Genomic DNA, 25,698 nt, shown 5'->3' with positions numbered 1-25,698 from the left:
TTGTCGTTATTAAACATTCTTTAATGCTAAATAATTACTATACAACGCAGGTTTAAAAGTTATCAATTACATGTTTACCTTCTGAAGTCTTTCATTTTTTTAATTTATGTAGAATGATTGTATGGCAAATGCTTTATTAGTAGTTATACAGAAAACAAGATGATATTGGTTGTCTCAAGCTATCTTGTCAAATTTACGTATCCAATTACAATACCTGCAATATTGTAATAATTTTGTGAATACATCATAAAAAATCACTTGATATACTTTGTTTTGTCTGGAACATGTCACAAAATCAAAAGAAAAATACAAATGAAACAAAAATGTTAAAAAAGCATCTAAAATGAATGAGAGTTGTGTTTGTGAATCAAATGCCCCCATCTACGCTTTAAAGCCACACAGCAACTATTTTAGAGAAAACAAGGCCCATAACTTTGCCCAAAATCAATTTACAGAACAAATTTCACACTTAATCTGCAGGTCATGTAGGGAGACTCACAAAAAATCAGCTCAATATCTGAAAGGGTTGTGTAAAAAAAACTCCATAAATGGTTATTATAGAGGAAATGTCTAAGTCCAAGGCCCATAACTTCACCAAAATTAAATGGACCAGAACAATTTCACATTTCATCTATAGATCATGTAGGTAGACTCAAATACCAAAAATCAGATCTATATCTGAAAGCGTTGTGTAAAAATCCATTGGGAAACTGAATGCCGGACAGAAAGACAGACAGCGGTACAGTGCGACTGCTATATGCCACCCTGCCAGGGGCATACAAAATTAATATGAACACATTTAATATATATGTCTTCACAGACAAAAATGACACAGCGTATATCAGGCCATACAGTGACAAACATTTACACAATTAAACAAAGTTCTAAATTATAAAAAAAAATGAAATTACATAGGCTGCAAATTTTGTCCCCTTACATTACAAACAATGAGTAATAAGTACAGCTCCTAAAAATTGTAGCCATGAAATGCTTGCTCACAAAAATGATGTTGTCAATATAGTGACCATCTCATTAAACAATGATACATTCAGACGCCTGAATCCCTAGCATTACTGCAGCCAGTATCTATTCTGCGTTCTTTGCCTTTTTCTTCTTTTTCTTCTGCTTTTTGGTCGGGGGCTCATCAGACACCTCTTGGGTGGTCTCTAGCTCCTGTGTGGTCTCCATGGTAACATTTCCTGCAGACTCGTCTGCAACATCTTAAAACAAAGCTACCTTCTTTGAAAAGTTAGCTTTAGTTATGCTTAAAGTTTCGTCCCAGATTAGCCTGTGTAGTGAGCACAGGCCAATCAGGCTCAACTTACAGATTTTATGGTACTTTCTCGTTTCTTAGCTTACATGGTTATAGCTGAAAGTGTCGTCCCAGATTAGCCTGGGATGACTATTTATGCATATACAATCAGAACAGTTTCCCCACAAAATCTGGAACAATAGATAAAGAATCTAGAGAACAATTATAACTATTACAACATCCTCCTTTTTCACATACAGCACTTAGGATATCAAATTGTATTGTGACTGTAGATGTACTGTCAGGCAATAAACAAAATGTATAAATGTTAAAAAAGAGCACCGCATAACAGGTGCCAACGCTTGGCTGCGGGTGCAATTTTTAACAAGGGCTGTTTGTAAAACATGCATGCCCCCCATATGGGCTCTCCGTTATAGTGAGAGTCATTGTGTGAATATGTTTTTTGTCACTGTGACCTTGACCTTTGACCTAGTGACCTGAAAATCAATAGGGGTCATCTGCCAGTCATGATCAATGTACCTATGAAGTTTCATGATCCTAGCCATAAGCATTCTTGAGTTATCATCCGGACACCATTTTACTATTTCGGGTCACCGTGACCTTGACCTTTGACCTAGTGACCTGAAAATCAATAGGGGTCATCTGCAAGTCATGATCATTCAACTATCAAGTTTCAGGATCCTAGGAATAAGCGTTCTTCAGTTATCATCCGGAAACCATTTTACTATTTCGGGTCATCGTGACCTTGACCTTTGACCTAGTGACCTGAAAATCAATAGGGGTCATCTGCGAGTCATGATCAATCTACCTATCAAGTTTCATGATCCTAGGCCTAAGCGTTCTTGAGTTATCATCCGGAAACCATTTTTACTATTTCGGGTCAACGTGACCTTGACCTTTGACCTAGTGACCTCAAAATCATTAGGGGTCATCTGCGAACCCTGATCAATCTACCTATCAAGTTTCATGATCCTAGGCCTAAGCGTTCTTGAGTTATCATCCGGAAACCATTTTACTATTTCGGGTCACTGTGACCTTGACCTTTGACCTAGTGACCTGAAAATCAATAGGGGTCATCTGCAAGTCATGATCATTCAACTATCAAGTTTCAGGATCCTAGGAATAAGCGTTCTTCAGTTATCATCCGGAAACCATTTTACTATTTCGGGTCATCGTGACCTTGACCTTTGACCTAGTGACCTGAAAATCAATAGGGGTCATCTGCGAGTCATGATCAATCTACCTATCAAGTTTCATGATCCTAGGCCTAAGCGTTCTTGAGTTATCATCCGGAAACCATTTTTACTATTTCGGGTCAACGTGACCTTGACCTTTGACCTAGTGACCTCAAAATCATTAGGGGTCATCTGCGAACCCTGATCAATCTACCTATCAAGTTTCATGATCCTAGGCCTAAGCGTTCTTGAGTTATCATCCGGAAACCATTTTACTATTTCGGGTCACTGTGACCTTGACCTTTGACCTAGTGACCTGAAAATCAATAGGGGTCATCTGCGAGTCATGATCAATCTACCTATCAAGTTTCATGATCCTAGGCCTAAGCGTTCTTGAGTTATCATCCGGAAACCATTTTACTATTTCGGGTCACCGTGACCTTGACCTTTGACCTAGTGACCTCAAAATCAATAGGGGTCATCTGCGAGTCATGATCAATGTACCTATGAAGTTTCATGATCCTAGGCCCAAGCGTCCTTGAGTTATCATCTGACAACCACCTGGTGGACAGACCGACCGACCAAAATGAGCAAAGCAATATACCCCCTCTTCTTCGAAGGGGGGCATAACAAATGAAAGCTTGTCAGAATATTTTTTTTAGAGGTCAGTGACCTTGACCTTTGACCTAGTGACCCAAAAATGGATGTGGCGTGTAGAACTCATCAAGGTGCATCTACATATGAAGTTTCAAAGTTGTAGGTGAAAGCACTTTGATTTGAGAGCAAAATGTGCAAGTTTTAGCACGACGTCGGCGGACGACACAACACAATGAGCTGGCTATGACAATACCTCGGGTTTTCTCCGAAAATGCCGAGCTAAAATTGAGGATCTTTGGGGACTATAAGTACCTATAAGGACTCAATGGCAGTGTTAAATGTTCTCTTAAAAAGACACAAATTGGAAAATATGTTGATTGTCATAAGAATAATAACATTTATATACTTCTTAGTAGTTCTACAGAACACTTAGTCATACTTCTAAACTATCACATCATTACTTAGATGCTTGATACATGATTTATAAAATACATTTTTAAAGACAGACATTAGTGTGCATGTTACAGAAGCTTACTTCTTCGATTCGCACACAAATTCACATCTGAAATTTGTATTTATAACAACACCATTGCACTTCAAAAGAAACTTTAAAAATGTCAGCTGATGTCAAAATCTAGTTCATACCTCCATGCTTCTTCTTTTTCTTCTTCTTTTTCTTCTGCGGTTCTTCCAGTGTGGAGTTGTCAGCTGTCATGTCTGCCGTCGTGTTGGCGTCAGTCTCCATGGACACATTACCTCCTTCCAGGGCACGCTTCTTCTTCTCTTTCTTCTTCTTCTTCTTGTCTTTCTTCAGGAGATTCGCCTGCACCACTGCCGCCTGACCATGAAAGTCTTGTTTAAATCATGTGTAGTAAACATGAATTTATTGTGCCTAGACATTTCAATAATTGTTATAATCGCCATCTGTCTTCTAGAGCTATCTCTGTTTAGCTCGATTGTCCACATTACTAATATGCAGTTATGTTTTCTTTAAGAAAGTAAAATGCAATAAAAAATTTAGGTTAACAAGACCTGTGTTTGTGGAACACACTACCTCCTACTGCTCTTTGAAGACACAATTCAGCTATTTGAGAGGAAAGTGTTAAGTCCAAGGCCCATAACACAGCCAACAATCAATGGACCAAAACAAAACTTACACATCATCTGTAAGTCATGTCGATAAACTCTCATACAAACAATAGATGTGTTTGTCAGAAACACAATGCCCCATATTGCGCCGCTTTGAAGCCATATATTTGACCTTTGACCTTGTAGGATGACCTTGACCTTCCACTACTCAAAATGTGCAGCTCCATGAGATCCACATGCATGCCAAATATCAGGTTGCTATGTGAAGGGACATAAAAGTTATGAGCATTTTTCGAAACCTAAAAGCGAAGCCTAAACGCAAAGTGTGACGGAAGGACAAACGGACAGACAGACGGACGGACGGTCCGATCACTATATGCCCTCCTTCGGGGGTATAAAAAAAACTTCTTCTTTTTTTAAACTGAGTAGCCATTTTGAAAAAAAAATCTTGGAAATAGGGAATATGACCAAACTTTAGACTGAAATTAAACACAGTGTAATAATGAGGTAGTTAACTCTTTCAGTTCTGGAACTGAATTTTGAAGGCCTTTGCAAACAGTTTAGATCCAGATGAGACGCCACAGAACGTGGCGCCAGATCATGATCCAAACTGTTTGCTATTCTGATAGTGGTCTTTGAAAACATGAGCTGTCAGAGGACAGCGCGCTCGACTATTCGAGTGCTTGACAGTATAACATAAGCCATCATGGAGAGGGGGGTATACTGTGGGTGTGTGGTCAGAGCTACAGATAAGCTTTTTATGGTAATTGGGTAATACCCTTCAAAATAAGAACGAATTGGGTAATGGAAAACGTGATTGGGTATCCAAAAGTATGATACCCGCTCATATAAAAAAATAATTGGGTATTTGTACCAAAACAAACAAGTGAATTGGGTAATTGCATTAGAACATGAATTTAGCTTCTCAAAACCTTACCTACACAAAGTCGTTGTTATGTATTCAATTTCAGTATTGGTTGTTCTATCTTTCTGCTACCAGATTCAACAATCTGAAGCCAAGGGAATTTCTCAGCCTACTCATCGAATGTGTTTCTAATTGTTTTTGTTCCAATATGGGCCAGTACTTTCGTTTTGGAAACATAACACACCCCATCTAAGGGGGCTGGAATGGTGTTTGGATAGTATAATATAGTGTATTTTGACCGAAAATGCCCAAAACCAAAATTAAATATAATAATAGTAACACGGGTTTCAACTTATTTGTTTTATTTTCTGACAGCCATCAGTCAGAGTCCGGTTGCATTGCCAAAATATAATACAAATAAACCACTTTGGCATTTAGACGTAGCTAAGACATGGCTCTATCAATAAACAATAACAACTTACAGCACAAGGCACTGAAAATCTTATTTTGGAGAACTAGGATTAGGGTTAGGGTTACTATTATTACATTAAAAATTATTTTTTGGCATTTTCGGTCTTAACACACGTTATTATACTATCCCAACACCGTTCCAGCCCGCTGTTCATCCCATCAACAAGTTCATCTAAAATACTTCCGCAGATGTCCACGGAACAAAACATGGAGTTATTAATGTCATTTACTATGTCCTTTGCAATTGTTTAAGATTTTGATTTATTTAACACGACAAAGGAATCTATACTTTTTTTGTATTTTTGCGGAACTTTTCGTTTGCCTCGAGACGCCATTTTGTTTGACTCGCATGTGTTATCATCTAAATGAATGGTAAATACTTTACCAGATAAAACAAACGCTTGTCGATTAAGACTCGAGTCAAAACGGCCAAAACAAAACAGGATTTTTCATTACGCATAGAAGGCGGCTCGAATTGGGTATCGGCGATTTGTTTTGCGTACCGGTACGCACAGAGTTTGAAACAAAATGCGTATCAACCTATTTTTTATTGCGTATTTACGCAAATACGCAGCTTATCTGTAGCTCTGTGTGTGGTCATTTAATAGTTGATCTTTCAAAAAAAAAGAAAAAAAAGAATTTTTTTTTGGGGGGGGGGGGGATTCTGGGGTGGGGGATAGTTTGGGTGGAGTCCATTGTGGTATGTCAGGTAAGTGTTGTTTTGTCAAAGAATGAATCAAATCTGATGTTAAATAAAGAAGTTATGGCAATTTAAGCAAAATTTATTAATTTGACCTTGAGGGTCAAGGTCATTCAAATGTCAAGGTCAAATTCAACTTGCAAGGTACAGTAACATCATGATAGTAAGAAAGTATTTGAAGTTTGAAAGCAATAGCCTTGAAACTTTAGAAGTAAAGTGGAACTAAACACAAAATTAAACAAAATATTCAAAGTTGCAAAGACAAAAAAGGCCCATAATTCCTACAAAATGCTTGATACAGTTGTCTGCTCTTGTTAATAGGTTAGGGTCATGTTGATAAAGAAGTATGCAAAATATAAAAGCAATTTGTCAAGGGACAGAACGCCGGGGTGAGTAGGAAAGCTCCACTATATATATTTCATATATAATAGTCGAGCTAAAAAGTGAAGAAAATGCTAATTTTAGAAATTAAGCAGACAACAATTTAGCAGACGACAAATATCCCAACATGCAAATTGTTGAACAGAACTTCACCCAGCTGCCCCCTACCTCTTGCACAGCCTCATGCATCACATCAACGTTCTTCTTGGGTGCCTCTCCAGTCTCGTAGAACTTGAGTCTGTCCTCCACCTGCTGACGTAGAAACTCTCCATACACCGACGTGGGGATGTCTGAAACATCGAGCACAATTAAAAAACTCCACCTATGTGGGGATGTCTGAAACATCTAGCACAATTAAAAAAACGCCACCTACGTGGGGATGTCTGAAACATCAAGCACAATTAAAAAACTCCACTTACGTGGGGATGTCTGAAACATCCAGCACGATTAAAAAACTCCACTGACGTGGGGATGTCTGAAACATTGAGCACAATTTAAAAACTCCACCGACATGGGCATGTCTGAAACATCGAGCACAATAAGAAAAACTCCACCGACGTGGGAATGTCTGAAACATCGAGCACAATTAAGAAACTCCACTGATGTGGGCATGTCTGAAACATCGAGCACAATTATTGGCCTGCCACTCAATATCAGATCAAGGTTTCATTGTGACAATGAAACCTTGATAGGAACGTGATTTAACAACCAGCACACAGGAGGAAAATTCCCTATCCCCCGTACATGTTACAACTAAATTCTTCATTTGTACATAGATCCAGCAAAGACTTTTAATCACATAACAAGAGGGGCCAGTTTTAAGGTATAATTCCAACAATATTGGTAGAGGACCACAACCTTATGCAACATACCACCTATAAATTCAATTAAAAACATCCCCCCCCCTCTCTAACCCTAAGGCATGGCTATTTTTTACCACAGCAGGGGTGGCGAAATCAAATTTCCGAGTTGCCCGAGTCGTACATTTGCTTGTCTGGGCAACTGACTTTTTTCAATTAAGTTGTCCGTGGACAACAAGTTTTTTAAAAGTCGCGTCCAGGTATACAAAAATACCTTCTATTAAAGCCGTAATTAAGTTTTACAAAACCGGATGTTGACACACAGTGATCTCCCTTATTCTGCAAGAGACCGGGAGCATGCCGCATTCTCAACATTCAGCCTGACTGTTAGACAGTGTGCAGACTGGTTTCTTTATTTTTACAATCAGACGGAAATTAAAAGTATCAATCTAAGATAATCAAAACACGGTCTACCTTGTTATTTAAGACGACTTTAATGGTACAGATGAAACTTTTTTTTTTAATCTTCAACAACAGACCAGAAACCCGAAGCTTTGAGCAGCCCACCTCCCAAAAAACTAAGAAAGATTATGATAAAAAATATGATCTAAGTTAACGCACCAGAACTTTTCAAGAAACTTGGCTAACAGATTTTCAATGGTTACCAGTTTATATAATCAAATTGCTACCAGTAGCGGAGCCTCAGTCTGATGAGGTCCACATATTGGACTAGTTTAATTTGTTTAGATTACAATGTACTTATGTTCAGCACATGTTTTAATAACACTTGCTTCGCAAGATTTAAAGTTTGAGAAAGTCTTTATATGGTTTATAATATACTGCTATAATGAATGTGCCATTGAAATACAATTATAAACAAAATAAGCAAATCATACTCATTTTGATATATTCCACATTATTTAACATTAATCAATAAATGCGTTTATAATTTATATAAACATTAACGGACAAGTGTAGTTCAGCAACGGGCAAGTTAAATTTCCTAAATGGTTGTCCGTGGACAAGTATAGTTTTTTGAGATTTCGCCATCCCTGCACAGGGGCATGATTTGCAAACACTTAGTAGAGAACTACAGTTAATCTTGTGAATGAGACCACTTGAATTAAGCCACCTTTGTCTTATGCGACCACTTAGAATTCTCCCCAAGCAATTTCACTCTATTTTGATATTGTATTAAGCAACTTTTGTCTTGACCAGCGACCACTGATTTTCAAGTACATTGTATTTTGATGTCAACATCTTGGATTAAGCGACCACTTGGTGGTAAAACTGAACAGGAAAATGACAATGACTCCTCATTAAAACTTTCTTGTTAGTTCTTAACACCAGTGTATTCCATTACCTGAGAAGCAGTCAATTCTTGAAGCAATAGAACACTTGTTGGCCAGGTAGCGTGATATCCTGCCCTTGTTTTTGGCACCAGCCCGTCCAATGAATGTTGAATGAAAAATGAGACCATACTTGGGGGTGTTTCCTTTCGTCTTTAATGCCCTGAAAACAAACATAAACTCTTTATAAAATATCATATAGACAAACGGTTAGTATCTGAATTACTTAAGATACATTATGTAACATGAAACATTTGTTTTAAAGAGAGCAATACACAATATGCATATGTAACAGGTTGATATTCATTTCATAAATATTTCACCAATCATAAAATTTTGATATTTTTTACCTTTGACAGGAAAAGTATTGGCCCCATGAATGCATAATAAAATTTATACCTTGTTATACTCTATTTATTATAAAACAATTTGCATTTATGACCTTTAGTAAATGACCAAGATAATGCACAAATAGGGAATAGGGCTCAACTGAATGGGGTCTTAGTTCAGCCCTATATATGCCCTTAACTCTTTCAGTGCTGGAACCGAATTTTGAAGGCCTTTGCAAACAGTTTGGATCCAGATGAGACGCCACAAAACGTGGCTTCTCATCAGGATCCAAACTGTTTGCTATTCTGAAAGTATTCTTTGAAAAAATCAAAGAAAATGCTAATTTTAGAAATTCTGCAGACAACATTTTAGCAGACAACAAATTTCCCAGCATGCAAAGGGTAAAAGTAACACTGCTGCTGAACATAAAGGAGCCAGCTACCTGAAGAGTGCCTTCTCAGCTCCCAGGATCTGTACAGTAGAGGCAGGATACTTGGCCAGGTTGGTCAGACTGCCTGCGTGGGCAATCAAACGGGCACCAACCTACAATGGGGACAATGGATAGTGTCGTCCTTAATTAACATGAGCAGACTGCATGACGTTGGTTTCCCAGAGCGTTGCTCAAATAGATCAAAACACTGGTAAAAACTTTCTCTGTTCTATACATGACTGGATGTTTATATATATTTTTTGGCTATAAAAACTTATCACATGGTTGGGATCTTTACTCAACGGAATGGAAACATCTCCTATTATTATAGTTGTTTCCAAAATATAATTGCCTTCTGAAAAATCCCAAGGAAGGAAAATTTCGTCATTTTGTTCCATAAAGTGAATCATATGCAAGTGAACAAATTAAACAAGGCTATTGTCAAGCAATATGGTCCCCTACCGGCTCCACCATTGTCAGAAATTCCACCATTTTCAGATTTATTTTATTTTTATTTTTTTTGCCATAGCAACCACAATTTTTGACGTAGGAACAAAATGAAATGACGTGCATAATGTCCATATTGCCATCTATCCATGTTGCAAGTTGCATGAAAAATATTAAGAACTTTTTAAGTTATCGCAGGATCCAGAAAAGTGTGACGGACAGACAGACAGACTGACAGACAGAGAGCAAACCATAAGTCCCCTCCGGTGAAACCAGTAGGGGACAATAAGGACTAATATTGAGCATTTCAAACAAATGCATCGTAAATGAATATTTGTTTTGTAACAGGAACAAAGAAAAAATACCAACATTTGAAGGTACAGAATGTTGAATGAAAACTGGAGTCAATGCATTTGAAGGCTAATCCAGGATAAAACTTTCCAAAATGTGTGGATTTCTATTTTGTAGAGACATCCTAGTCACTTAATACTATAGCATCAACCACACTTTTAATATGACAAAGCTCTTAACTCTAAACCTCTCTGAAACGCATTTTGAAATGTTTGTAGTCCCTAAATAATTTAATTAAATTGAAGACCTTTCTAAATAGATTAAAGTTGTAAAGGCTTCATTTTAAACCCTAATATACTGATGAGCAGCAAACAACATAAAACCTAAACAGCCTGCAAGTTACTTGAAGGCTGTTGAGTGTTCTGGTTTAATGCTGTTTGCATAAAGCCATTGCCAGTGGGAAAGGGTTAAAAACTTCAATACTAGCAAACTAGCACATACCAGGTCTCCAATGAGAGTGGACAGGTTTGGGGCGACTGCGACCATCTTGCTGTGGAGGTACTCACTGAGAGACTTACGATACTCCACAAGGGAGATCACTTTGGAGGCAAACGTCTCGATATTGATCAGGTCAATCACAGAAATGTCCATGCCTGACATTGAAAAGGGCAGGAGGATTCAACATTTATTTACAATACATGGCATCTGTTTATAAAAGTTAAGATGATATACATATTCAGACAGTGATATTATTCAAAATGCAAGTAAATTGAATTGGAGTGCAGCAATAATTTGATATGTGAATACCAAATGAGCCAATTAACAATAAGACAAGTTTAATTACATTTTTTTTTTAAATGGTTCACAAAAACACAAATAAATGTCAATAACATTAACTTTATATTTACTTAATAAATCATTGTTGCTCATAAAGGCATTATCAAAAAGTTTGAAATTGGACCAATACTTCAAGGAATCAAAAATATAAATTGTAATATTTCATTTGTGATACAAACCCATAGATGATCTTGATGCATCCAGTATAGCCTTGACCTTGGCATCGTCCATGACTAACTCCTCCAAGGCTGCAACCTTGTCCTCAGTGAACTCCTTCCTGTTCTTGATCAGCCTGGCCACCTTGCAGTAGGTGCTGTTATCGTTCACAATCTTCACCAGCTCTGGGAAATGGTACGAGTACCATTCTCTGGGAACAGATTGGGAAATGTCACACAAATTGGGAACATATTAGGAAATGACACAAATTGGCAACAGACTGGGAAATGTCACACATTGGGAACAGATTGGGAAATGTCACACATTAGGAAAAGATTGGGAAATGTCACACAAATTGGGAACAGACTGGGAAATGTCACACATTGGGAACAAACTGGGAAATGTCACACATTGGGAACATATTAGAAAATGTTACACAAATTGGCAACAGATTGGGAAATGTCACACATTGGGAACAGATTGGGAAATGTCACACATTGGGAACAGACTGAGAAATGTCACACATTGGGAACAGATTGGGAATGTCACACAGATTGGGAACAGATTGGGAAATGTCACACATCGGGAACAGACTGGGAATGTCACACAAATTGGGGACAAAATGGAAAATGCCCCACAATTTTAAAACATCTTTATAATATGTGCAGGATGGAATTAGCCGAACATTTTCACTTATCAAACACCTCCACATATTCTTAAGAAAAAACAACAACCTGGACAAGAAATGTACTCAGCAGGACTTGCCCTTGCTCAATTTGTTTTTAGAAAAATTTGAATGGCTTTTGCAAATGTTTAGAAAGCCAAACATGATTTTCTTAGCAATACTAATCCATTTGTAGCCATTGGTTAATTTGGAAAATGGCAAAGTTAGCCCTGCTCCGAAGGCTTGTTTTTAACTCTTGGCAATTGGGACGTCATTTTTAGGAGTTATAGTGTAACTTGTGTCATTTTCAGAATGGTATTTCCTACCGGAAACATCACACTACTTCGTAAGGGTAAGTTTGAGAGATGAGAAATACAAGTTTTGAACTAATTTTTATAAGAAAAGTGCATTCTAATATTGTGTACAGAAGGAACAAATGGTTGGTACCTGATCCTCATGGCAAAGGTGTTAATGTTCTTGTCGAGCTGGTCCAGCAAGCTGATGCTCTGGATGATCATGTTGTCCACGCGGTTCACGTTGAACTTCACCTTGGCACGTGAGTAGCTGTGGCCGAGACCCAGCTGGGCCTTGCTGGCTGTCACCTCTGTCAGGCCCTTCACCAGGTGGTGAAAGTGCAGGCGGATACCTAGCCATGACAGGGTAACTAATAGAGTCGTGTTCTGAGAAAACAGGGCATAAAGCATGTGCGTTGGCGTCCCAGATTAGACTGTGCAGTCTGCCTAAATTGGATTTTTGCTAAGAAGAGACTTCATTTAAACAAAAAATGTCATAAAAGCGGAAAGTGTTGTCCCTGATTAGCCTGTGCGGATTGCACAGGCTAATCTGGGACAACACTTTACGCACACGCATTATGCCCAATTTTCTCAGAAAAATTCTTAAATGTGTAAGGCAACAAGGTGTCCATAACCATATACCACAGGGGACAAAAATTCCACTCGTCCGCTCGTATTGACGAGTGAAATCTTGAAAGGACGAGTGAATTTCCGTTAAGCTCTCGTCCTACAGGACGAGTGAAAAAAAACTGATGTTAAAATATGTATTTTCTGACCAGTAAGACTCTTTTTCATTAAATAAAATCATTTCTTAAAGCATATCTATTCCGAAAGTAGAACGCGAATGAACCGGAAATCGTAATTGTAAATTTCATACAGCAGGTGCGCGTTGTTATGCGAGACTGTGTCCCGAGTAAATATTGGCTTTTTGGTGTAAACTTTGCGCGTCCATGTTGACAGGGACCCATCTGACTTCATTCACTGTAAGTATTGATTTTTTTTAAGAATTATTTTACTGCGAAGTACGGTTTTAAACCAGTCTGAATTTCATCTGAAAAATGTCTGACATACGAGCGTTCTTTAAAGGGGGCAGGAGCGGTGTTCAACCATCCGAAATGGAAAGCACGCAAGCATTAGAAAAAGAAAAAACAAATTTGTTTTCATTTATTTATTTTGTGTTCCTCATAAATAAAGTAATTTAACATTTCTTCTGTGATCAGCTGGCATGAATAACTAAGTAAGCAGCATTTTAGCAGTGATTTAGGAAACATTGTTAGTCATATCAGTCCTTTGCAATCTTTCTTTCACACATATTGAAGGACAAGTGCATGTGTTTGCAGGACGAGTGAAAATTTTAATGTACTTGTCCTGCAGGACGAGTGCCATTTATAAATATTTTTGTCCCCTGTACCACTCAGAAAAAGCACTTAAACATGTTTGTTGTCTCTTAGAAAAATCAAATTAAATTTCAGACCTTTCTTACTAGATGTAAGTTTTTAAACTCTCATATCCAACCCAAAGGTAAGATGAGCAGCAAACAGCATGAAACAGACTGTGTGTTAAATGGTATGTTTTTCTGGTTTTATGCTGATTGCATATACAGCGAATTTTTCCCAATTTGGAAAATATGGGCTGTCAGTTGTAGTGGCAGCCATTGTGTGAATACGTTTTTTGTCACTGTGACCTTGACCTTTGACCTAGTGACCTGAAAATCAATAGAGGTCATCTGCCAGTCATGATCAATGTACCTATGAAGTTTCATGATCCTAGGCGTAAGCATTCTTGAGTTATCATCCGGAAACCATTTTACTATTTTTGAGTCACTGTGACCTTGACCTTTGACCTAGCGACCTGAAAATCAATAGGGGTCATCTGCCAGTCATGATTAATGTACTTATGAAGTTTCATGATCCTAGTCCTAAGTGTTCTTGAGTTATCATCCGGAAACCATTTTACTATTTTGAGTCACTGTGACCTTGACCTAGCGACCTGAAAATCAATAGGGGTCATCTGCCAGTCATGATTAATGTACTTATGAAGTTTCATGATCCTAGTCCTAAGCGTTCTTGAGTTATCATCCGGAAACCATTTTACTATTTTGAGTCACTGTGACCTTGACCTTTGACCTAGCGACCTGAAAATCAATAGGGGTCATCTGCCAGTCATGATTAATGTACTTATGAAGTTTCATGATCCTAGTCCTAAGCGTTCTTGAGTTATCATCCGGAAACCATCTGGTGGACGGACCGACCGACATGTGCAAAACAATATACCCCCTTTTCTTCGAAGGGGGACATAAAAATACCAGTACTAAACTAATTGGGAAAAATACGCACGAAAAACCTTAACATGGGAAAATTCCTGCCATGAAATCTTCGGATTTGGAATTAAAGGTCTTTTAAATTGCATGGTATAAATATTCATTTGAAGGCATTTGGGCTTGAAATTTTCTGTTTCAGTGCTTATTTTGAAGCGTACAGACAATATGCAGATAATACACATTTGGAACAAAATTGACACAATTTTCCTTTCTTTTAGGGCATTTTTTACACAACAATTGGGAATTCTGTAGTTTTACCTCAATTGGGAAAGTACCTTTTACATGTACTTTATAAAGAATGGAAAAAAAATCAATGATATTGCCATTTCCACTTTGCTTCTGAGCAGGTTTCTTGTAAAACAAACTTAACAAGACTATTGCCAAGCATTACATGTATATGTCCCCTACCGGCTCCACCATTGTCATATTATTTTTTTTGTTGTTGCCAAAAAAGCAACCAGAATTTTTGAGGTAGGAACAAAATGAAATGACGTTAATAATGTCCATATTGCCATCTATCCATGTTTCAAGTTTCATGAAAAAATATGAAGAATTTTTAAGTTATCGCAGGATCCAGAAAAATGTAACGGACAGACTGACTGACTGAAACACAGAGCGCAAACCATAAGTCCCATCCGATGAAACCGGTAGGGGACAACAATCAATATAGGCTGCTAAAAGCTATACCTCTGACCACCTCGGGCACAACTCCCGTATGCTGACAGGACACACTCAACTCCTCACTGATAGCAGATCCAATCTTGGGATCACTGACACCCAGTACCACCTTCTGCTTCTTGCTGGACTGTGGAACATTGGTCTCAATGAAGAGTCGCAGGTCCTCATGGATAATACCTACACAAAACACAATAATACAAAATTAATTGATTGCAACTTACAGACAAAAAAACATTACATTTGTATATCATTTCGAGACAACAAAAATGTGTATTGATTTTGACACTGGATAGCAAGATTTGGAGGTGGTACTGATCAGGAAACTTATCAGGAAACTTTTTTATCAACAAATATTGACACAACAGGTCTTTTCCTGGCCATTTTGGGAAAAAATCATATAAATTATAGTTTTTAGAATATTTACAAAATAAAATTGAGATACATAGTCTAATAATCATAAGTCATAAAAGTGATAAGACACTTCTTTCTAAAAAAAAAAAAATTGTTATAATTTCGGTTTGGGATCGGGCCCGTTTGCTTTGAGATCGGGGCTGTTTTACAGCCTTTTTTACATAGCAAACAAAACCCGCAGTTTATTAATAAAGGATTTATGTTAATGTTAAGAACTGTTTACTTCTGTTCAAATTCATACTTATTGCATTATTCTAAAATCTTATACTACATTCTATAAAATCAGTGGCGTGATTTAAGAACCACACTTTTCTGGGGAAGGAAATTGCCAACCCCCTTACTGAATTATTTAACTCTCCATATGCATGTAGATCCAGCCAAGTTCATTATTTTTTGCAAAATAAATTTGTTGGACATTTACCGTAAAAAGTTATGTATAAGGCGCACTTTTTTACCCCAAAATTTCATTTTAAAAACTTGATGCGCGTTATGCACAACTACAGCCATGCCAAGACATTTTTTCACTGTCAGTTACCCAGTTGCAGTAATTCGCATCATTTTGTTCCCCGGTGTTTTAACTGTAACTATATTAATAATAGTGTTATATTTACGATCTGAATAAACATTATAAAGTTAAAATTAATATTTTCTACTTTTTTCAGGTGTGTTACAGAGCATTGAAATCAAATAAATCAAATAAATTTGAAGAAGAGAATGAAAAACAAGGAAGCCATTTTTATTGTTATTGTTTTCCCACAATATTATACCCTACTGTACTAGGGTTACAAAATTTATTTGGGGGCACTTGTCGATAAACAATAATATGTCGGCAAGGTCTTTCCCGATATATTTATGATTATTTTTCTTGCTTTTCAAATGTGTTAATTAAATTGATGTTGTGTTTGTTTACACGTTTTCATACGTCTTGTCAAGATTGAGGATGTGATTATCTAGCAATTTGCGTCACCTGTCAACTTTTGTGTAGCTGGGCTATTATCAAAACATGCGAACCAGCAAACGGCTTCACACCTATATTGTTTGTTTATCCCCGGTAATGTCGTAATAGTGTTGATAAGTTTGAGTCGTTAAAGTCTCCTGTCAATTATAGACACTCGAAAAGAACGCATGATATCGGCAATGTAAATAAAACGCGCGGTTGTGAATTAGTCATGCATGAATAAGCACGTGACAATACCAAAAAATAATGTCAGTTTCTTAGTTATAACTTATCCATCCGTTATGTGTACTCCGCCACGTTTAAATCGTGGACAGTTACTTCGGAGACATATGATGAAAACCTTGATGGTAGCCTCGTGGAAAGTGTGCATTTCATTCATAATTCATTTAAATCCAAACATTTATTTTTACGCACAATATGATTTAAAAAAAACACACAAACTAGTTGTATCGTTATCGTCTTTAAAATAATTAATAATTGAAGCAATAAAAGAACACATAAGATCGGCAATGTAAATACATGTATAACGATTTTCAGTTAGCCCGCAGTACAAAATTTTTTCCCCCGATTTTTTTGCTTCAAAAACTTTTTTCCCCGATTGTTTAGCTTAAGAAAGTAGATGCACCTTATACATAAATGCGCGTTATACACAACGTTATACGGTAAAAGGAGGAAATCAGCTGAAGAAGGAGAAATCCCACCCGTGATAATTATGTAAACAAGAGGGCCAAGATGGCCCTAGTTCGCTCACCTGAGAGGAGTCAGTTCATTCAATCTTTACCAAACATCAAACTTGACCTAGATATTGTCCAGACAAACATCCTGGTCAAGTTTCATCATTATTGAACCAAAACTCTGGCATATGGAGTGATTTTGTTTTTGTAAGATTTGACCTGGTGGCCTATATTTTGAGTTGACCCACCCCCTTACCAAACATCAAAATTTGCTTACAAAAATAAATATTATGACCAAGATTCATAAAATCTTAAACAAAATTGTGACCTCTAGAGTGTTTACAAGGATTTTGTATAATATAATGAAAATTTGGACAATCTAAGGGCAATAATTATGGCATTAATTATGTGATATATATAAAACCAATCTTTTCACCAAGTTTAAGTTTCATGATGATTGGGCAAAAAATTTGACTTGTAGTGTTCACAAGCTTTTATATAAATATAAGAAAACTGCCCCCCCCCCCCGGCTGGCCATGTTATTCAACTGACCGGTACCATTTTCAAACTAAACTCTCATATCAAAGAAACAAATTTTCTGACCAAATTTCATGAAAATTGGGCCAAAATGTGACTTCTAGAGTGTTCACATGTTTTCACTATATACATATAGAGAAGAATGCCCAGCCCACTGGCAGCCATGTTTTTTCACCGATCTGGACCATTTTCGAACTCGTCCGAGATATCAATAAAACCAAAGTTTTAACCAACTTTCATGATGATTGGGCAAAAATTGTGACATCTAGAGTGTTAACAATGTTTCTCTATAGCCAAATATGGAAAACTGCCCCCCCCCCCCCCCCGGCAGCCACGTTATTCAACTGACCGAAACAATTTTCGAACTCTACTCTCAAATCAAGGAAACAAATGTTCTGACTAAATTTCATGAAAATTGGGCCAAAAATGTGACTTCTAGAGTTTTCACATGTTTTCACTATATACATATAGAGAAAAATGCCCCGCCCACTGGCAGCCATGTTTTTTCACCGATCTGGACCATTTTTGAACTCGTCCGAGATATCAATAAAACCAATGTTTTAACCAACTTTAATGAATGGGCAAAAATTGTGACTTCTAGAGTGTTTACAAGGTTTCTCTATAGCCAAATAAGGAAAACTGCCCCCCCCCCCCCCCCTAGCAGCCATGTTATTGAACTAACCGGAACCATTTTCGAACTCAACTCTCATATCAAGGAAACAAATGTTCTGACCAAATTTCATGAAAATTGGGCCAAAAATGTGACTTCTAGAGTGTTCACATGTTTTTACTATATACATATAGAGAAAATGCCCCGCCCAATGGCGCCCATGTTTTTTCACCGATCTGGACCATTTTCGAACTCGTCCGAGATATCAATAAAACCAATGTTTTGACCCACTTTCATGATGATTGGGCAAAAATTGTGACTTCTAGAGTGTTTACAAGGTTTCTCCATAGCCAAATAAGGAAAACTGCCCCGCCCACTGGCGGCCATGTTTTTCAATGGACCGGAACCACTTTTGAACTCAACCAACATATTATTAAGACAAACATTTTGACAAAGTTACATGAAGATTGGGCATGAAATGTGACTTCTACAGTGTTTACAAGTTTTTTCTTTTTTTTGACCTAGTGACCTAGTTTTTGACCCGGCACGACCCAGTTTCGAACTAGACTGAGATTTCATTGGGACAAAGCTTCTGAACAAGTTTCATGAAGATCGAACAATAAATGTGGCCTCTAGAGTGTTAACGAACAAATGTGGACGGACGGACAGACGACAGACAAAGACCGGTCACAAAAGCTCACCTGAGAAATCAGGTGAGCTAAAAAAATCTCAACGAGTGTGCAATGCAACCTGTTACCTTCAGAGATGCTATTCATGTTGTCAAGAGCGTTGGTTCCACTCTTGAACGGGGAAAAGGACACCATCTTGACGACTGAGTTGAACTTGCTGAGCTCCTTGACCCCTTCCTCCACCGCTGGCAGCAGCATCCCAACCTCTTCAAACTCCTTAACTCTGAACAAGCCATACCCGGAGGCATGCTCAAACAGCACAAACATAGCCTGCGCCTGCAAGATAGACAGATTTCTTTTATAGAAGACTGTGGCCTTTAAATCATCAGCTAGACATCAATAAACAGTTATTTTTTTATCATAAAAATTTATGTTCCAATTTGGGACTGGTAGGGGGACCCATTCCCCTAGTTGCAATTATTCAACTCTAAGCTTTATAGCCCAATGGGCTGCTTAGAGTTGCAATGCGCTCTCTCTTGTCCATGGGTGCAAAATGTTATCAACAATGCAAGGGTTAAGGAACACTGTAACTGCAAGAACTTATTAAAGTTTACCTATCTTAACCACAAACTCATCCAAATGGTACCATTAAAGCAAGAAATAATTGATTTTATTGACTTAGGTTTTGTTTTGTACGCTGTATCCGCCATATTGGAAAATTGACCCAATATTGGTTAGGTCGCAGTACACCAATATTTTGCACGTCGGGTTATGTGCTCCAGCCTATAAAGTCGATAACAATGTGGTATTCGATACAGAATACACTGTTTCAAATTTAAACATAAATATGTCGGCGAGAAAAGTGTGTTGAAACATCGTCGTGATTTTATAGGGTGCATGCAAAGGATAACATCCGTAGGTTGCCATTCAGGTAAATTTAACATGTTTATGAAGTTTATTCATTATTTTCCTCTATTTGTCTCGAACAATGTTTGTTTAGTGAAGCACACGGATTTGCTGCGCTGAACTGCACCCATGTTTTTGAAGGGGTGCATATGGACTGCCAGAGCCGCCATGGCGAAAATTATCAAAGGCTCTGGGAGTCCGTTTATATGGACTACCATTCCCCATGGAAAAAAAGTCATACATGCCATACGTCCCGGATCGTCCGGGACAGTCCCGAAAATGCATACCCTGTCCCGCAGTCCCGGAATTTTGTCAAATGTCCCGGATTTCAGTAAAACCTGTATGTTCTTTATATTAGCATGCAAATCTGTACTTGCCACTGATATTGCGTCATCTCCAAAGAAATGCCTGTCCGATTAGGCAAAAACGCTACGTGTCAAAATCGATCAATTAACGGGGGGTCCTATTATCTTGTCGATTGTCTCGTAATCACAGTCAAACAAAAGGGGTTAATTCGTTGTGACTTGGCTTGCTCAAATTTGATGGCTGTGTAGTTTTAACGGATTACGCGATGCACATTCATGAATAAATCCAGTTTCACCCGGATTTTCGCGGTGTCAGATTCATTCACACTCATATTGCGACAAACAACACGCCTTTACGCTCAGCGCATACAATCAGGGGTTTTTCTGCCTATTTTGGGAAAAGGAGTCTGACCAAATTGGGAATTTTTTATCGACAAAATTGGTCATTTTGGGAATTTTTGCTTCGATGAAACGGCTCATTTGGGAAAAAATTGTGAATTAATCATGCTTAAATAATTCCGTGGTTTAACAAATAAATTTGTTTTTATTTGGTTATTTTGTCTTCTTCATGTAAACAGATGCAATATTGGGCATGTTCAACATTAATTCAATTACTGCAGTTTTGTTTTTCAGTAACAGTTACACTCTGTGATAAGAATTGAACAGTCAAAACCTTATAGCAAATATTTTTTACCAAAACAAACACTGGTTAGTCACACAAGTTATAAGACACTTCATTCTTAAAAAAAAAAAAAAAAAAAAATTTTTTTTTTTTTTTTTTTGGAAATTGGGATTTTTTTTTATAATTTCGGTTTGGGATCGGGTCCGTTTGCTTTGGGAGTGCCTCCGTTGTCCGGAGGCGCAGACAGTGCTGAAAAACCCCTGACAATGTAAGTTGTAACAGTTTGACGTCATAGCTTACACCGCGCGCGCCATCCATGACAACGTCTGAATTCATCACCCGTGTTACACGCAGTCCACGTTTTAAGTGTATACAGTGACTGAAAATTAAATCAGCACTGAACTATCTCATGTTTATATACATGTGCTCTTTTCAAACACACAAAACACGTGGCTTGTATCTAGTAACGGATGTAGAAATGTTTAATTTGTCAATTGTTTAAAAGCAATTTACGATGTTAATTATAATTTATTCTTCTTGTTTAAATAACGTTTTTTTGTGCATTGATCTTAAATGGATGTTAAATTTGTTTATTCCAGGTAAGTTACAATAGTAATTTAACTAATTGGATATCGCGAAAAAATGCGTACCAAAAATACATGTATGACTTCATATATCGCTATTTGTATACATGTCCCGGAAAATCGGCAAATGTCCCGGAAAATTTAGCACAATGTCCCAGAATCGGACTGAAAATTTATGGCATGTATGAAAAAGTATATTTTTCCCAAATGGGACCTAAAAATTGCCAATTGAAGGTTTTCGAAAAAACAATATCTTTGCGACAATAATGTTCATACATAACAAATCTTTACGGTGTAATTAAGATCAAAAACACAAATTGCGGAACATTAAGCGCCCGAATTATTCATCCGAAGTATGTTTCCCCTTATTGGTGTTCATTGTCATTCCGTCATATGAACAGCTTTACATAAACAATCACGACTTTATTTCTTGCTAATGTCAATACATAGTCATTTATCAGATACACACTGGAAGAAGTTCATAAATAGGCAGATTATTATGGTTCAAAATAAATACAAATACTCCACGTGCGCCTACCATGTTGTTTTCGTGGTTAAATTCCACTAAATTGGTGTACGGTTGTCGTTGAGACTGTGGTGCGAAAAAACACAGATGAGTATATGATAATATAAAAACAGACTCGTCTATTATGTGTGCGTTTTCTTTTAATGATGATTTCAATCATTATATACATAATATACCTGCTTTTTATGAAATCATATAAGACTGCCATGCAACATTCAAAGTAGTACACAAACAAACGGCGAAAAGTTCCAAAAATCCCTGAACTGGAGCCATTACATAAAAACAAGTATTATATTAACCAAGAAAGCAAACAAAGCGCGGTCAATTTTCCAGAGAAACGTTCCCTAATGTCAAAATGGCGACCAAATAGCTATGCTTTCTAACTTGTTAGAAATTCCTTTTGGAATATGAGGCAATCATCTGGGGTCCCTTTACTGCCATCAGTGCCTTCTCAGATAGAACAGATGAAGCAGATTCGGTGTCCATCACTTCAGCAGATCAGAGCAATTGTGACTATGATGCGCTTCATTATCAGTTGTCTTGTTGAAGTGTGTAGATCATCTATCAAACCAACACGCCTTTATAATTTCGTTTCAGCACGATATCTATAGAACGCGTTTTCCTACGATCCTGAAAAAATGTTTGATAGTTACTTGTGTAAAAAGGAAATAGTCTATCCATTTTAAGGTCAACATGTCGAAGGTGAAGGTTGAGGCCATTTGTTACACGAAATTAAATAAGTAAAAATGTCAATATTATATTACCGTAATAGTCATAAAACGCCTCTTAAGAAGTGTGATAAAACACCACATCGGAACATAAGACAACGAACTCAGTTAATATTAAATATATGTATAATGAACCTGGTATACGTTAATGTATTCAAGCATTTAATTCTTATTACCAATAAAAAAAACACATGACCCAGCTAGTTTCATTGCTTGTTATAGCGATTTTGACGTTTACGGCAGGCTAATGACGACAAAGAGCAAACCCCTACTTCAAACACTGTTTGCGTCAAATATCATTTTAAAACTCATTTTCGCTCAAATGTCGACAAATGATGTTTCAACATTTGAGATACTAGTAGCTTAAAAGCTTTCTCAAAAAGAAAATATACTAGTAGCATAGTTTTGAACAAAAGATGGGGACTATATAGGATCCCATTTGTTTTTAGAGATCGTAACAATGTTTGTGAAATTATCGTTAATAATGAGAAAAGAGCGCGGTTTCGGTTTATGCCGCAGTCTATTTTGAAATCGTTGAAACGTTGATGCCATTGTTGCGTTTGCCAACAAATTGAAACTTATCAAAATTCACTGTTTTTTTTATCACTTTTTCATTTGGCTATTTTTAGTTGAGTGTAAGCGATGCGTGTCGCAAACAATTGCCGTTTGTTTAATACGGTATACGATACCAACCGTTAAACATGGTCGTGTGCGTAACTTTGATCAGTGTGGATAAATTTGGAAGTAAAATCACAGAAATAACAGGCATCATTTAGCGGTGTTGCGCATAGGAAAGGCTCATACTTCGTGGTCAAAACATGGTCCTGAGCTTAACCGGCAGAAGTTGTAAGCACACTAAGAAGGAATTAATGGGACATGCAAAAAGCAACTCCTCTGAGGTCACAACTCAAGGTAAAAGGCACGGAGCGTATATTGTCATCTAGAGTACGTGTAAAAGGTAAAATAAGATGAATTAATTGAGGCTTTTAAAATCTTTACCTGAAAGAAAAACTGACAAACATTGTTTATGAATGTAACAATTGAACCATTGCTTCGGCCTATAAATGTCTGTATTGCAAGTTAATCTTATATGTGAATCGCAAACTGTATAAAATTAATAATGTATTAGATGACATAACATCATACGTGAATTTATTAATGCTAAACTTACATTTTTATCATGCTGCACCTACATTAAGGTATTCTATATTCAGATGTATTCTGATTCAACCAAAATAGAACCAGAAGTCTTAAATAAAGACTCTAACTTCATGAAAATTAACATTTATTCTCCAGGCTTTACAGGTCATGAAACAAACAAGCACATGCAATTACAAAATTAATCCGCACGTGGATGCTAACTGACAAAATATCGGGAGGGGTTGGGGTTATTGTCGCTGTTGTGTACGTCTTGCTGTTGTTTAGTCTGGACTATTTTTCAGCAACTACTGGTCAGGATTCATAGCCGCGATGTGTGTGATGCGCAGTAAACATGCAAGGATACACCACTTTTCTATACGACTTGTGCATCTTTTAACCCTTTGCATGCTGGGAAATTTGTCGTCTGCTAAAATGTCGTCTGTAGAAATTCTAGAATAAGCATTTTCTTCGAATTTTTTTTCAAAGAATACTATCAGAATAGCAAACAGTTAGGATCCTGATGAGACGCCACGTTTTGTGGCGTCTCATCTGGATCCAAACTGTTTGAAAAGGCCTTCAAAATTCGGTTCCAGCACTGAAAGAGTTAATAATGTAATAATACTATATCAGTGTTTGCGTTTTGTGCATACTGATATGCACGTGTACATGTATTAAACAATTGCTATGCACTTCTAACGCATAACTGGCATTTTTTTGGATATTTATCTACGGATTTCGTCAACATTTGGAATATTAACCACTCAAAAGCATTTTAATATCTCATAAAAATGTTTAAAGCATTGATCGACGCTTCGATGAAAAACGAGCAATACCACTATACAGTAAAGGCACAATTTAAAGAGACGCAATATAAAATAGTTATTAAAAGTGTAAATAATTTCACAATTAATCTCATTTGAAAATGCACAAAAGAAAGTATCCATTCCTGTTCGCTTCGTATCATTTGCAAACTCGTTTTATTGATTGCTCTGATGACAAATTGGCACATTCATCTCATCGAGGACACATGACATCCTTAGATAGCCGATATAACGGTCGATTCTCGGAAACAGGTCAATCCCATGTCCCGTGCGCTACAAAGGGTTAAATTGATGTTCGCGTCTTTTGACGCAACTGGCAACAAAATATTGTAAATGATAAAGTTTTGAATGAAGAGCAAACGTTCGTTATGTGTGATGTGAAACCTGTGTAGTGCACATGCTCCACCTGTGGTGCCAGCTTGTGTCCAACAACATATGCTGATTTTACGACTGACAATTCTGAAATAGTCTTATTGCTCATACAATTCAAATCACATATTACAAATAACAACTATGGGGTTTTCAATCATAATATAATGTTAAAAAGAAAATTAATAATTTTTACATACTTCAATTGCATCAGGAGACCATTCCCGCACGTGGTCCAGAAGTGCAATAGATGACCTATTAAAACGTTAATGTCCATAATTTTCTCACACAACAATGTGCAAAATTTCAAGTTGATATTTTACGCCGATTTTGATAATGTTGAATTATAAACGTGTTGCCTTACAATTGCCTTAACGTGTATGTGTTGGCAACCACCTGACATGATGCTATCATTATGTTGTATATTAAATAATAGTCAAAAGGTCGCCGTGGTGTAATGGATATGGTGTCCGCCTAGCGACCGGGAGGTCATGAGGTCGATCCCCACCACGGGAGCGTTCTTTAGATCTCTCCCAAAGACACCAAGTACTGATTCTAGGGCCAGGAAACGGCCTCGATAGCGTTTATATAAGCCACAGGCTTTCGATGCAATCGAGCTAAAACAAATAGGTTTAAACTAACTAATATTAGTTAATTTCTGTCCTATGCACTTGTATCAAGGAGGGAAATTTCAAATTTCACTTCTATAGAAAAAACAAAAACTCAGCTGCA

The 25,698-nt window shown here is 37.2% G+C and overlaps 1 protein-coding gene across 3 annotated transcripts; it reads right to left on the bottom strand.

The window, feature by feature from the left end:
- LOC127842711 (nucleolar protein 56-like) lies at nt 1–21,951 on the bottom strand. 3 transcript variants are annotated; one of them, XM_052372390.1, is made up of 12 exons: nt 21,449–21,492; nt 21,099–21,177; nt 19,094–19,301; nt 15,156–15,323; nt 12,303–12,501; nt 11,215–11,402; nt 10,700–10,851; nt 9,473–9,573; nt 8,715–8,863; nt 6,720–6,841; nt 3,691–3,883; nt 1–1,220 (listed from the first exon to the last, which is right to left on the bottom strand). In XM_052372390.1, the coding sequence occupies exons 1-12, from the start codon at nt 21,469–21,471 to the stop codon at nt 1,087–1,089; spliced, it is 1,716 nt and encodes a 571-aa protein (XP_052228350.1). In that variant the 5' UTR covers nt 21,472–21,492; the 3' UTR covers nt 1–1,086. The 3 variants fall into 3 exon arrangements, with proteins under 3 accessions (XP_052228350.1, XP_052228351.1, XP_052228352.1); XM_052372391.1 differs by lacking the exons at nt 21,099–21,177; nt 21,449–21,492 and adding an exon at nt 21,921–21,951; XM_052372392.1 differs by lacking the exons at nt 21,099–21,177; nt 21,449–21,492 and adding an exon at nt 21,906–21,920.
- Nucleotides 21,952–25,698: the final 3,747 nt, after the last annotated feature.

The sequence above is a fragment of the Dreissena polymorpha genome, chromosome 8 (genome assembly GCF_020536995.1).
Source record: "Dreissena polymorpha isolate Duluth1 chromosome 8, UMN_Dpol_1.0, whole genome shotgun sequence".
In the NCBI taxonomy this organism is placed as follows: Eukaryota; Metazoa; Mollusca; class Bivalvia; order Myida; family Dreissenidae; genus Dreissena; species Dreissena polymorpha.
Note: the sequence above shows the minus strand (reverse complement) of the source record. Positions and strands in the feature narration are given on the sequence as shown.